Below are 15397 nucleotides of genomic sequence, written 5' to 3'. Positions count from 1 at the left end.
AAAACAACTCATAGTGGAAGTCCACTTTATCGATAGTTTTGTCTGCCAACTTAATAAAAAGTGTTGTTAATAAAATCAGAACACCTTATTTGGCTTAAGTTTCCCGCACTAAATCTACTATTTTATTTTAAGACCCTGGAAGTTAAAGTTGAGACCGTACGTTAAGAATTACTTACACTTTTAGGATTAGATTAAGGAAGATTCAGAAAGTTTTGAATCTTGCATACGAAAGTTATGAATATAACTTAACACCGACATGCCTTTTCAATATTATTTTATTTATAAAATCAAAAACCAACATCAACATGTCTCTTTATTTCCACTTTAACCGCTGTTTCTATTTAAAAGGATCTTGTTCACGTTTTAAGCTAACCACTTTAAAAATAGTCTGTATCGTTGGTTTGCATGATTAGTGCTTGTCAAATAGGTGTTATGACTAATGACATCTCAAATTATGAAGTAACCACTAACCTCCAATCTGCCCAAAATTCAAAACTACGTAGCCAGAACCAACTGGTCTTCGACAATAACAATATTGTTATTATAAATTAATATTAATAAATTTTAGTTCATTAAATTTTACACTTAGCAATTTTCAAAATGCCTACGATATCGGTAAATCGAGATTCCCTTTTTGCCGCACTCGGCAAAACCTACTGTAAGCCACCCCCTTTTTTTATTAATTAGTTTTTTTATATTGTTTTTATTTCTGTATGTTTTATTCTTTCGTTTTTGTATTGATTGTATTTTTACTAAACCTTTCTCATAACTTTTAATTTTGTAAGGTTTTTGTATTGTGTATAGCCCTTCAGGCACCAAGGTTAACCCCTTAGTGGACTTTTTGGGTTTCTGTAGTGTTAGTTTATTTAAAACGTTTAAGCAATAATAATAATAAAGGAATGATTGGTACTACTGAGAGGTCAAACTAAAATAGCCTTATTCATGTTGTAACATTAGGGTTAATATAAACATTAATTTATTTCAGCTGATGATGAGTTTCAAGACTTATGCTTTGAATTTGGTTTAGAGTTAGATGAAGTTGTAAGTAATTTTAGTACATATTTACTTTTGTATATTATAAAATTTCTTAACAATTACCATTTTAACAAAATTATTTTTCAGACAACAGAGAAGCAAATGTTAATCAAGGAACAAGGTGACCAGGCATGTTCTGCTTCTGGTGTTTCAGAGGATGTCTTGTATCGTATTGATATTCCTGCAAACAGATATGACCTTTTGTGTCTTGAAGGGCTGGTCAATGGATTACTAGTTTTCTTAGGAAAGTAAGTTCTTATGTATGCAAGAGTTTATCTATAGTTTTAATATAAACATTTTCTTCCATATCCTCTTTTAAACAATAAAAAGTTATAGCAAAGTGTTTTTTTTTAATTACAGAAAATCTCCACCAAAATATAAGCTAGATAAATATGAAGACTGTTATTCATTACACCTCACCCCTGCTACAGCCCAAATAAGACCTTATGCAGTAGCAGCTGTATTAAAGAATGTCTCTTTCACTAAAGAGAGCTATGACAGTTTCATTGATTTACAAGTGAGTTTAAATCTATTTACTAAGTCTAATTTCCCGAAGTCACTTATGGCAACAGTTTAGGCCTTTTTGATTGAGTAATCTCTTCGGCCACAAGTGTTTTTAATAATACAAATATTAATATTTCACTTATCCATAAAGTCTCTTTATTCAGTAATGTCACAATGTGTGGGCTATCTCCAGCAATATTTTTAAATAATTTTGTCATATTTATATTATACACATAGTTTTTATGCTAAATATTTAATAGTTACAATTTATTTATTTCAGGATAAATTGCATCAAAATATATGCAGAAAGCGTACATTGGTAGCTATAGGCACTCATGATTTAGATACTATCAAAGGCCCATTTGTATATGATGCATTACCACCAAGTGATATCAAATTTAAAGCTCTTAATCAGCAGAAAGAAATGACGGCCACTGAGCTTATGGAACTCTATTCTGTAAGCTTATTTATCTCGCATATAATTGAGGAGGAAGGATGTTATGCATTTATTCAAAACTCAAGACAATCTGCAGCTAGTGTAACCGCTGACTGTGAGTCTGGTTTAGGTATAAGTACTAATAATTGAAATTTTTAAAATATTTCAGAGTCACCCTCAATTGAAACAATACTTGGGAATAATAAGGGACAGCCCTGTTTACCCTGTTATTAAGGATAAGAATGGTGTAATACTATCAATGCCGCCCATTATAAATGGAGACCATTCAAAAATAACTTTGAATACCAAAAACGTGTTCATTGAGTGTACAGCTACTGACTTAAATAAGGTAAGAATGAAAGTTTAAGCATGAAAGATATCTATGTGCATTAAGACTCATCGTCTGAACTTATCTTCTTTACCCATGAACACAATAATTATATCGTGATTGTGATTGGTCCAATGGACTTATTATGGCTTGTCAAATGTGTCAACACATATTGGTCTAGAGATTCTGTTGAACGAACTAACAATCGTTTCCGACTCCTCCAACTCTTTGGATGATCATGCTCCCATTGGATGGCTTGTCTGCTCTTGGTTGGTGAAAGGATGCTTCCATTTATCTTCGTCATATGCCATACACCGATATCGTTAATTTAAAAGCGATATTTATTTGTTTGTCAAATGCTTAAAAAATCTTACGACTACTCTTCAGTAATTTTAAGACATGTGCTGGAGTTATTTCAATATAATCTGTGATTTTAGAGAATGTCATAGTACAGTTTATAGGATACAACGCGTTTATTTTTCACTTATAAACAATTAATTAAATTATCTCATCAAACAACCATGCTTGCAAATCGCATTTTATTATTGAATTTTTTAATAAATAATTAATTTAAATCCTTTCAAACATCACTATGACAGGCAACAGTAGTTCTAGATACGCTGGTGTGTATGTTCTCTGTATACTGCGGTAAGACGTACACCGCGCAGCAATGTAAGGTGTTCGCGCCCGACGGAACGTATCAACTATATCCGGAGTTAAAGCATCGCCGTGAAACCATAAACGTTGATAAAGCTAACAGCTATATTGGTATACAGTGAGTTCAGTTTTATTTTATCATACTTACATTTTTTTAAATTTACTAGTTACTATCAAAGATTCTAAAAAGGCTGTTTAACATCTACCCGCTTACCGTCTACAATCTAACGACTAAAGGACTGGCTCATGAACATACCCTACGCAGAGTTAGAGCTTCTTCTGAGGCCTAGTATGTAGTACAGTTTATAACTAAGTTTGTTATGAAAGAGCTGGAAACCCTGACACAGGTATAAGAGCGTACCAATTATTGAAAGGCCGGCAACTCACTTGCGAGCCTTCTGGCAATGTGAGTGTCCATGGGCGGCGGTATCGCTTCACATCAGGTGAGCCTCTTGCCCGTTTGCCTGCTATTACATAAAAAAAATGCCTATTTTTTCTGATTTTGATGCAGATATAATATGTAGACAAAATTACCGTTTAGTTACTTTAAAAAATAATAACAATTTAATTTATTTGAGCAGACAATCATAGGTCAATGTTTTAGTTACACTATTGCCCTAAATTTTATATTAGTAGGATAGCTTTAAAGTATATTAAATCATACAATTAAATAGGACACTGGCAGTCCATTGCAATGGATTGCAATGCTGTTAGGACTCCCATGCGCCTTACGAGAGATACTCGCTGGCGCATCGTGAAGTCAAAACGTTGTGTTTAACAAAAAAATTCTTAATCGAAATTCACGGTTATAAGAATGTGTATGTCATACACTGTTTTTCGATTATAGGGAAAATGGCGACAAATTAGCAGAGCTCCTTAACCGCATGTGCCTTCCAACGGTACACCAGGATTCTGTACTATCCGTAGAAGTGCCACCAACGAGGCGTGACGTCATTCATGCTTGTGACCTGTACGAAGACATCGCCATTGCTTTTGGGTAAGACATTTTTTTATTCAGTCACACTTGACAGTTTCATTTGTTATTTTTATTTCGGTGTGATCGTGAAGAACCGAAAGCTTGGAAATTCCGTGTTTTGCTTTATTGTAAATGGCTAGGTTAGGTTAGTGTTGTTGCCTAGGAACGTTTAGGAAACTCATTTAACGTTTCGTTCACTCACTTGTCTGACGGAACTTTAGCGACTTGATTGAATATCGATCTTTAATTAACTGTCTGGAGATTCAATTAACTCTCTGATTTAACTACTTTACTGCGACATATATAATATATATGTATGTGTAAAATTAACAAAGCGACAGGTGGCAAATGCGCCGATAACATTAAGTTAAATAATCCCAATAGACTGAAAGAGTTGAATCGCGAGTAAAGCATTTTGTTTTATTATTTTTACCAATTTTCTCTTGTGTCCCTTTACACCATATTAGTCTCTCTACCTATAATTACAGATACAATAACATACCACGTCGTCCATCGACTGTGGTGACGTGCGGGGCACAAACCCGGGCGAATAAACTAACTGAACAATTGCGACAGGAATGCGCACACGCAGGATATACGGAAGCGCTAACATTCACTTTGGTAATATATTTTAATTTATCGATCAATATTTACATTTGTAAGTCTACAGATGCCGAAAAGTCGCGACCAACGGCTTTCAGGTTTACTTTTCTGCATCTTCAAAAACGATCAAAGGAAGACCAATAGAGCGATGGGCCGACGGGATCGAGAGGGTAGCTGGTAGAAATTGGATGACGATGGCAGAAAATAAATAAGGGTGGGAAAAGTTGGAGGAGGCCTTCTCCCGGACAGGGGCCGCATCTTAGCTAAAACTATAAATTTATCTTTTTTATCAAATGTATGTCAAAGATGCGGAATAAAGGCTTATTATTATAATCTTCTACCATATTAACCACAGAGAGTGGTCGAATTAGGCAGCTGAGATACATAATCGGTTGTCGCATCACCTCGACGTCCGTCTTTCCAAAACTGAGCGTTTTACAGCCGCTTTCTATACTCGATCTATATCTTCTTATATATAAAATTCTCGTGTCACAATGTTCGTTCCCATACTCCTCCTAAACGGCTCGACCGATTATGAAACTTTTATGCATATTCAATAACTCTGAGAATCGGCTACTATCTATATTTCAAACCTCTAAGTGAGATTTTTTTTGGTTTTTATTTTTTTATGATACAACATACAAAAATACATACAACCCTTAATGTCACCCCTCTACGATCAACCCCTATTTTGTTATAGTAGATAGTTATTTTTATATAAACTAAAAAAATGTTTCCTATAAATAATATATATGGCAAAATGACATTTGCTGGGTCCGGCTAGTATAATCTAAATTTATTTCCAATCCAGATTGCCCCTAATATGGTATCGTATTACGCGTTGCCCTTATTTGTTAGGAGTACTACCATATTACTACTTGAATACGTGATTATTTATAAAAATTAGATATTATAATAAAATAAAAATAGATTTATTGTTAAATCATAATAATTTGTATAAAACATATGACAAGTGTTTCGTGTCCTACATACAATGTAAAGGATGGACTTTTGTGAACCCGTGTCTTCAGGAACATCCTTAACTCTATTATTTGTTTTAAGCGATAATTTATTTCTTCCATTCATTCCAGTGTTCCCGAGAAGACGTAGCAACAAAACTGGGTCGCCATATAGAAGATGTGGCGGCTGTGCACATCTCGAATCCGAAGACTCTGGAATTCCAAGTTGTGAGGACCCTTCTTTTACCCGGACTGCTGAAGACCCTCGCAGCTAATAAGAAAATGCCGTTGCCCTTGAAAATTTTCGAAATCAGCGATGTCGTGTTGAAGGATGACGGAGCAGGTTAGATTTTCATTGTTCTTAGCAACTGGTCTCACCAGCTCGATCGTTTTTATTTCAGACTGACGATAATTTACATTATATGAAAATCGCTTAGCAAGTGCTTTTTAGGGATTTCCTACATATTTTCCTTGCATCATAACAAAATACATTGAGAGTAGTTAATGTAACTAGAAGAATTTATTCACATAGATATATGCAATGCAAGGCAGTTTTCACGTGTATTTTACACTAACATTGAGATACAAAATCGTAAGAAAACTAAAAATAGTTTATATCTCGAAAATCGACTGGCATTTGTGGCATGGATCCACAAATGCTTGAAACTTAAAGCTTATAATAAGCTAATTGATTGTGTTAAAGTAGTATTGGTCTATAAAAGTGGCTTGTGCCTCAATCTTCGAGGACGAGCACTCAAATCACAATGCACCAATGCACTGTTTTCTCTGTGCATTTGACACTTGCTTTTATTTGACCCAAAAAGGCGATGGCGTGTCAGACACATGCCTATAAGAAAAAGCTAGAAACCCTAACAAATGTCTCTAGAGCCCAGACCTAAAACGTTAGGGATGGTATTTTGTACTGTATTTTATGTACCTATATTACCCAATGTTAATTTATAGAGACGGGCGCTACGAACGAGCGTCGCCTATGCGCGTTGTACTGTGGACGTGCAGCTGGCTTTCAGTTTGTGCACGGTTTGCTGGACCGAGTTATGGCACTGCTCACGACACCTTGCTCCAGGGTTGGATATTGGCTGAGGCAAGCTGAAGGTTGGTTGTTCAAATATATTTGTCCATTTTTACTGACATAAATGAATGCGTATATGCAAGCCAAGTAACATTAATGGTAGTTTCAATTTTTTTTATTGCTAGGTGAGTATTACCTAGAACTACAAAAAACGAAAACAATTATTCAGCTCATGACGATAAATACATATAAAAATCCTTAACGTATAATTTAATTAAAGCAAACCAAAAATCATCTAACAAAGGAAACCAATTCCTATGTAGTTCTTTATCCATAGAGCTTATACTGCTGGTTGCTACAAATTATATAGTAAAAAAGTTATTTGTGATGTGGTAACCTTGCATATGTCAATTTCTTGGTAAACGTAATGTGTGTATTTTACCAAGACCATTGTTGAAATTAAACGTTGGATTTTCTAATATAATTTATTGCTTAAAGTTGTGATGAGGAGCATGATATAATTGCAGCAAGATAAATATTGTACAACAGCCAATTTAAAAGAGTGCTGGAGAGTTTATTGCTAGTTCTTTGTATCCATTCTATGCTCTGGATTTGAGAACTGGCAGTAAATTAAGGTTTGGAAGAATTTTAATTTTATTTTTTAAAATTGATGTTCCTATGTGAACATTGTGCTACTAATATAAATAAGTTAATTAAATTTGTCTGACATGGCTTGTCTTTACAGATCCAGCATATTTTCCTGGCAGATGTGCTGAAGTTCTCCTTCGGGATACAGTGATTGGAAAAATTGGTGTCATACATCCTAATGTATTGACAGCATTTGAACTAACAAACCCTTGCTCAGCTCTTGAAATTACCATTGAACCATTCCTATAATTGCAATTATAATCTATACCTGTTAATTATTTATATTTTATATGAAATAAAAGTAATTGTAATATTATTTATATTTTAAAACATTTTTGTCCTACAAGGAAAATCATTCTGACTTGTATGATGTGACCATTGTAAAGATTTTTTGAGTGATTTCGATTGACTTACATTTTTTTTTCATCCCAATAACTGTCAATTCAGTATGGAGAAAATATTTCTGAAGGGAGGGAAACATGTGTTGCGTTAAGTCTAAGCCGTAAAGGCAGAACAAGCAAGTGAGATTAAGCACTATTAAAACAGTCAATTTATTCTTAAAATATTTAATAAAGATAAAATACCATTTAAATAAACAGCACAAACATTTAATATATATATATATATATATATATATATATATAAGTAGGCACTACATAATACAATTTAATTTTCTTCCAATAATATAATTTTGAACAAATGTAACAAATATTTTTTTGATATTTGTAAGGCACTTGATAATTGACTAATTTAATTGTTAATACATATTACAATCATTTAAACAACAAATTTACTAATACATTCAATATATGTATTTATAATATTCAAACATCAAAATGTTAGTAAATTCCAAACACTTAAATTATCACTTGTATAAAATACTCTTGTTCAAGTATGTTTACTCTCAATCGATGTCATGTCAAGTTCTATTAACCCTATTTATAATAGGTATTTTAAACACAAATAAAGCAGATGATTTAGGTATGAGGTGGACGGATAGCTAAGCTGCTTTGTTCACTTATTGACAACCTATTTAAAAAGAGGTCACTAATTATTTTAATCAAGCAACAACTCAATGTTAAACATTTTTTGTAGTTCATTTTTTTTGAAGTCTGGGGCAATAATGAATGGACAAAGATAAAATGACAATTCCTTTAGATTTGGAGCACTTGTTTTGATAGCTTTAGCCACATGCATTGTTACATGCATACATCGTGACAGACTTAAATATGTTAAATATTGAAACTTATTGTTTGTAAAATATGACAATAATGCATTAGTCGAAAAGTACCCATGTCGTAATTTCAATGACCTCAAATTTTTTAACCTGTTCAAATGACGTAAACTTGAATCAAATAATGTTTTGCATGTCATTATATGAAGAACCTGTAAAACCTTGCAGTTTGATATAGAACACACTATATCATCATTGAGAGTATCACCATAAATGTGCAGGGCATGTAAACTGGACTGTTTGGTTTTCAGAAGCGACTCTAAAAAGTCTGCAGGAATATTTTTCATTTTTTCCATGTTAATACTGACTAAATTGACACACTGAAGCATACTATATAAACTACTCTGTGTCAATGCAAAATTCGATAATATTAACGTCTCTAAATACTTTAGTTTTTCAAATGGCAAATGATAAACAAAGTTTCCATTAGAGCCGTCGGGGTTTTGTACTATTAAAGAATTACGGAAGCTCAAAAACTTCAAGTTAGGCCAATGACCAAGATCATCAAAAATACAGCTATCGACTTGAGATATACTTATTTCTAAATGAGTTAAATTAGGACAGTAGCTGATGAGGGAAGCTCTGACTTGTGAATACAATTTGAAATACTGAAGTTTTACATTTTTTAAATACTTTGCTACAAATGGTACAATGTTATCACTTATTCTGACATAATTTTTCATGCATACAATTAGTCTGGTATTATCCCAAATACATGGTGTCAAGCATAGTTGTTGCCATCGCACACACACCTTTGCTACAGCTAATAATGATTCGAAATCTATCATAGAAAAAATATAGATTAGTAATTCGTTCGGCAGATCATTTATCGTCAGGTTGTGATAAATTTGCATGTCAGTCATTTCAAGATGCACCATCCTTTATCCCAACTCCCACCTTGCCTCTGTAATAGTCATTTATGTTAGCCATAATGTATACTTCCTCTTAAGTAAACAAAATGTACATTTAAAATTTTATAGTAAATTTATTACAGAAAACATACAGACCTTGCTTCCTATTCGAGAAAATTTTAGCTTATTCCTGGATAAAATCATATTATTTTCCAACTGGATATAATTTTTCCTGTATCAATATCGCCTTCACATTGTAAGATTATTTAATGGAAAAACAAACTGCTTCATTGTTTAAACATGAAACACACACATTTATTGTAAATTATTTCCGAAATATTAAATTTTGAGATTAAAAATAACTTTCATCTTTGACTTTGAAAATATAAATGCATTTACAATTATATTTTCAATTTTGTGTATACAGTCAATTATCACTGTGTGTCACGACGTTTAATAATGGCAGTGACAACAATTAAATATTATGCATAGATGAAACTACCATCTGTAATCTGTATTAATAGATTTAAATTGTTTTCCATCAAATAAATCCACTCTCTGTTATTTACAATTAATTATCATGTAGGCAGCAACTAAACCATTAATGTCGGAAACAACATTGAAATAAAAATATTAATAAATAAGAATGTTTAAAATTTTGCCGCCAATACAAATTAGAGTGATCATTGTAGTTTAATTGCATGTATATATTTTTATATTACCTACCTAAAATTCAGAAATTAAACAGGCGGCAAATATGTAGATGCTGGAGGAGACACTGTTGGAGAGTATAAATTACTTGGCGGTAAATATTGATGACCATTTAAGGATCCTAAGCGTTGGTTTGGTTGTTCAACATTTAGCAAATTTGTAGATTTTCTAGAATCCTGGTTTACCTCAATATTTGGTGTTATATATGTTCGGTTTGGTATAGGTAGCTTAACAGATGGTAATTTTTGAGGTATATATTCGACAGGCGTTTGAACAATCGGTTGTAATCCTGTAACTCCCAAAGTAGGATTTACCAAAGCAGGAGTTAGGTAGTTTGAACTAAAAGAGGGTTTTGGAAGAAATTGTGAATTTGTGTTCACTGTGGGTGTTTTGCTGGTAACAGTTTGAATCGCGCTGATCTCTTTTGTCTGAGGTAATAAATAAGATTCTGTTGGTCTATCATCTGATTGAATTGGCGGAAGGTACGTTGGAGCGCTAGTTGACACGCTAATTTCTTCTTGCTTGGTTACTGGCTGGGACACTGCAATATTTTGTCTTTCATAGTTGTATCCAGAATCTCCAACGTCAGTATTAAGATCCGCTTGATTTATGTTACTTTGATAGTTACTGTTTCCACCTGTACCGCTATTTCCAAAACTTGAGCCAATGTTTACATTACTACTGTAGGCTTGACTAATTCCAGTACTTTGAATATTGTTATTATATCCATCCGATGATTTTGGTACATTATGTCCTTTATCAGAAATGGCAACAGTAACAGTATTTCCATCCATATAGTTACCACCAATAGTTTGTTTTTCATAATAATAGCCACCCGCGTTGTTGGTGGCAATTATCTCAGGACCATTAACTGGATTTCCTACCGCTTGTATAATTCCAGCATTTTGAACATTGTAATTATATCCACCTGATATATCTAAGGCGCCTGTTTCGGCAGCACCAACCTTAGCAGTGTTTTCACTTCCTTGAATAATAACTCTGGAATTTTGTTTTTCAGAATAATATTCTGCCATGCCATTACTAGCACCTCCATTAGAAGAATATCCAATAGTTTCTGTGATACCACCACCCGGTTGTTTTGAGTCAATTCCTGGAACATTGTAATCATAACCTACATTAGTTGTAGAAATTAAATTTTTGGCAGTATATCCTCCCTGCATTATACTATTTTGATTTTGGTTACTGTTACCAGTCTGAGCAATATTTTCATTACCTCCGCTACCTGAACTCGTATAACCAACACTTATTTGATTTCCATTGGTATCATTTATACCAGGTTTGCCATAATTATATCCGGACTCTGATACCATTTGAGGTCCCGAGTTAGAATAATCAATATTTCCATTACTTTTGCCAGATTCGGTTCGCGGCTGATTTTGGTAGTGGTATCCAGATGTTCCTGTGCTCGTTTTGGTTACCTTATCTAAAATTCCAGTACTCCTTGACGGTCCAACATCGTTTTTTGCCACAGAAGGAACGGGATACGCGTAGTACATTTGCATTTGGTTTACAATTTGTGTTTGGGTTGTCGCTGGAATCGAAGTAGTTCTTGAAGGCAAATCGAAGGAAATCGTTGGCTTTTCATACATATATCCAGTCTGCCTTTTCTTCCGAAATATGTTTCTGGTATAAGCATTGCTATCACGGTCATTCCTTATAAGAACACTTGTACTTAATGATATCAATAAAAATATGAAGGGTATTCTTGTATCCATTTGATGAAAGCAAACTTGTAAAAGATGCAATCGTTTTGAAATCTCTACTTATAAAGTTTCAAATAGGTATTTGGTAGAAACTGTAATTATGTTATTGCGAAACGTTAGCATTTCCATGAATAAACCTAACATTTGCGGTTTGTTCATAACGCTTGAGGTAAATAATTTTCTATCACGATCCACGGTTTTTATATTTATTATTATATCTAACCTTTTTTCTTTATAAACAGTTTGTCCCAAAATTACTCCAGCTGTTCTATTTATAAATTTTCTTGGTACTCAAAAAGATAGAATCCAACTTTTGTTGTGCATTATAATGGGAAAGGAGTTTTTATTTTGATTTAACCCATGTCAAGCCTTTTTTTATTGGTAGGAAATCACCTTACAGACCCCGTGCCGGGGCAACTTTTAAAAGTAATCCAACAGCCTGATCTGCTCGCTATGGACGGTAGGCATGGTAACAGTTTACCTTGATACGTGTCACCGTGAAGACAGTGCTGCGCTACTGCGAGCTGAATTTCCGAGTTACCCAATCCGGTGCGTAGATCACAGTGGAGTACATGCGTAATTGCATCGTCGTCTCCCAGACTTTTTTGCGTTGAGGGTCGGCGTTTGGGTTCTGAACAGTTCTGAACTCTGTCAGCGTTCTCTTTACTTGTTACGATGGCCTTCACAGAATGCTCTAAAAGTGTTCCACGGGCCGTCGCTGTCAGCCCCCACACATAGCTTTCACCATGACGGTAGGCGACAATCCAATATAAAGGGCCGGTTCGAGCGTACGTTCAGAGCTCCACTCCTGACAAACCTCTAAAATGTGTTGCCTAGCGGCTCTGTGAAGGTATCCCCCGAAGCATGGCCTGTAAGGACCTAAACAAGTGGGTAAGAGAGTGCCCCCATCTTCTATTTAACGATAAGTCGAGCAATGGACGTATAGATGTAATTGTCCAGGCTCCTGCCCTGTGTTCAGAAAGGGGATCAAAACCCCTACCTCTACTGTCTGCCCTATGGCAATAGATCCTGCGTAAGGCAACCACTCCAAGTTGCCGGGGGCAGTTTCTGCTGTAACACACGCCGCCTTGCAAGATACACTGCGGTACACCTTGTCATCCTTATGGGTATCACTCGTTGCGACTGCCTTTCGCACTCGGCCCATGTCAAGCATGCGCTAACCTGCACTTGAATTATAGAAAATGATTAAAAAAGTAAATCAGAGCTGGTTTTATTAGAAACCATTTAAAATGATTGGTAATCCATTTGAAAAGGGCGAACACGAAGACCTACAAACACATCGTCCAGCGTTAAAAAACATATTTGCTATAAAATATTTGCTAGGCGGTAAGTATTAATAAAATTAGTTTCTATTTTCATTTGTTAGATCTCATTTCAACATTGTATATATATTTTGGAGTAGGTATTTTTTTATATATATGATATTAATAGGTATTCGACGAAACAATCTTATGATTTAATTATGAAATTTGGTATTTGGTCAATGAAATTCAAATTTGGGAATGCATGAGCATTTATGTTGATTATTGTTTTTTTTTGTAATACAAGAGAGAAGAAAAGACGAATTGTTGGTGATTATAAAGCTTTAATAAAACCTAGTTTTAGAACAAAAATAGTTGGTTACGATATTCTTGATATTCTAAGCGGCATAAAAATGTACACAATGAAATCATATGGTATGTTAACGATTTCTTCTATCCTGAACCAGAAACACATCGCTTCATGTACCCCAAACAAGCGTTACTGCAACAGTCTGTGTGATAGTTGCACTGAAAAATGACAATTACAAAACTTATAAATATAAAAAAAAAACATCGATACACCGTTTGATAAGACAGAAAATATAATTATTCAACACAAAGTGTACAGACTTGATTACATTAACAATACAAATCATGACTTAGAGAAATAGCAACTTTCAAACAAAGCAAACATTCCAACAAAGTGAAGAGACATGGAGTGCTTTATATAGTAATCAAATTTTTGTCCAAGTATTTTGTATATATATAACAGGGGCAAACGGGCAGGTCTCTCCTGATGTTAAATGATACACGCCGCCCATGCACACATTAGCCAGAAGACTCGCAAGATCAGCAAGCTCTTTTTTTTCTTGAAGGAGTTTAATTTTTAGTTTATACGTCCCATAATACTTTCTTTCATTACAAAAGTAATATAATAAATTCATCCCCACCAGTATACAGTATTTACAATAACAAACTCTGCATGATGAAGGATAGTATTGAATAATACTTACAAACTCGCCAATTTCACTGCATTGAATATCATATATTCCCGGAATAGCCATATCAGGAGGGTAGCTTAAATCATTTTCGTTCGCCTCATCTTCAAGATTTTTCATATTAGAAACTGGTTTCTCATCAATCACCCCCTTTAATAATTTTGCGTGAACACACGCAGTAACAAGAACGGTAACTAATAATAGCTTGAACATGTTTAGAGACGAACCGATGAGAAAAAATACAAAGACTAGTCTTTTATGCGTAGTACAATGTTGCAATTAATTGTACAAATAACCCGCATATGTGTGATAAGGGAACAGATATAAGCACAGGGTGATTCATACATTTATACTTTTATTATCCTTATACAAACTATGATTTTTTTACATATTCATGTTACCTACGCTAATATACTCTTTTACCAGTAGAAAGCCACTTTATTCTAAAGCAAGGAGTATTTTGCAAATAAGTAGTTTTGTCCGTCACGTGATAGACAATATTGGATTCAAATTGGACAATCTCCCATTGAAATTGTTATCTGCTAAAAATTCACGCCCCATATTCGTAACTACTAATTAATTATTTTAAGTATTTCTGTCACTTTCTCTCAAATTGTGTGGACGCTGTAAGGAAAAGAAACTCTCGAATTTTATTATAAAATTTAAATACATTTATTTTTAGCATGTATATGAATAACAATATTTTAAAAGTAGTTTACGTGATTCATATGCGTCATGCATTTTGTTCTGTTACTAATTAGTGATTAGTATCTCTTACTTACATGGTTATATAGTTATGGACGTATCCACATAAGGCTTGAGACAAAATAAATTTTCGACAGGCGTGACCTAGTAACGGCAAACCAAACGGCATTAGCTAATGTTAAATACAAATGATTAGTTAATAGTTAAATTATATTAATCTTTTGTTTATTTATTAAACCCCTTATACATACCTACTAAGTCCTTGTAGAAATAATCTACTTGGCCCTATTTTTGTACATAGAATTTATTATCCTCGCAAATGTCAATAGCAAAGACAATATTTGCGGCATGTTTGTTTATTTTGTCAATATTAAATCTCTTTTGGCCAACCTCCAGTTATGGAGAGGCAGCAAAATAAAATTTCTATTCTTAATATTAGTATAACCTGTAACCAGCAACTTTTTATTCGTAAGATTTTTATACATTACGCAAGCCTTCTTACCAAAGTTTATAAAGTAGTTAATAAAGTTTATTTATCGTAAGTGTTTCGTTTATTCAAGACACTTTACCTGGAGGTACGCATTCGAATCCCGAGTAAATTTTGTGTTGAAATTATTGTCTAGTAACAAGGTCTGCCTAGGTAACCTTGTCTGTTCTATCAAAATGGAATAGTTTCTGTAACTAATTTTTAATTTTATTAACTAGTCCCGGAGACACGGCTAGAGGCCTATCTTTA

At 33.9% G+C, this 15397-nt stretch overlaps 2 protein-coding genes and 1 long non-coding RNA gene across 3 annotated transcripts; 1 reads left to right on the top strand and 2 right to left on the bottom strand.

The window, feature by feature from the left end:
• The first annotated feature begins 465 nt into the window (after positions 1–465).
• On the top strand, positions 466–7492 carry LOC123708844 (phenylalanine--tRNA ligase beta subunit). The gene is made up of 12 exons (XM_045659771.1): positions 466–658; positions 986–1041; positions 1123–1283; positions 1396–1552; positions 1820–1996; positions 2145–2324; positions 2903–3078; positions 3808–3957; positions 4425–4557; positions 5631–5841; positions 6462–6611; positions 7274–7492. Exons 1-12 carry the CDS (start codon positions 601–603, stop codon positions 7423–7425), a joined length of 1761 nt encoding a protein of 586 aa, XP_045515727.1. The 5' UTR covers positions 466–600; the 3' UTR covers positions 7426–7492.
• Positions 7493–7827: 335 nt separating this feature from the next.
• On the bottom strand, positions 7828–9677 carry LOC123708922 (F-box/LRR-repeat protein fbxl-1-like). The gene is made up of 2 exons (XM_045659940.1): positions 9418–9677; positions 7828–9314 (listed from the first exon to the last, which is right to left on the bottom strand). Exon 2 carries the CDS (start codon positions 9286–9288, stop codon positions 8233–8235), a length of 1056 nt encoding a protein of 351 aa, XP_045515896.1. The 5' UTR covers positions 9289–9314; positions 9418–9677; the 3' UTR covers positions 7828–8232.
• Positions 9678–13282: 3605 nt separating this feature from the next.
• On the bottom strand, positions 13283–14530 carry LOC123708556. Its single transcript, XR_006753622.1, has 2 exons — positions 13972–14530; positions 13283–13486 (listed from the first exon to the last, which is right to left on the bottom strand). It is a non-coding gene; the product is annotated as an uncharacterized LOC123708556 (long non-coding RNA).
• Positions 14531–15397: the final 867 nt, after the last annotated feature.

The sequence above is a fragment of the Pieris brassicae genome, chromosome 4, assembly GCF_905147105.1.
Source record: "Pieris brassicae chromosome 4, ilPieBrab1.1, whole genome shotgun sequence".
Lineage (NCBI taxonomy): Eukaryota > Metazoa > Arthropoda > Insecta > Lepidoptera > Pieridae > Pieris > Pieris brassicae.
Note: the sequence above shows the minus strand (reverse complement) of the source record. Positions and strands in the feature narration are given on the sequence as shown.

Excerpts from the sequence above, each read along its gene's own strand:
- LOC123708844 (XM_045659771.1), top strand. The coding sequence starts at position 601 with ATGCCTACGATATCGGTAAATCGAGATTCCCTTTTTGCCGCACTCGGC. Across the intron at positions 1,042-1,122 it reads GTTTAGAGTTAGATGAAGTT|ACAACAGAGAAGCAAATGTT; the intron begins GTAAGTAATTTT and ends ATTATTTTTCAG. Across the intron at positions 4,558-5,630 it reads AAGCGCTAACATTCACTTTG|TGTTCCCGAGAAGACGTAGC; the intron begins GTAATATATTTT and ends CATTCATTCCAG.
- LOC123708922 (XM_045659940.1), bottom strand. The coding sequence starts at position 9,288 with ATGGTGCATCTTGAAATGACTGACATGCAAATTTATCACAACCTGACG.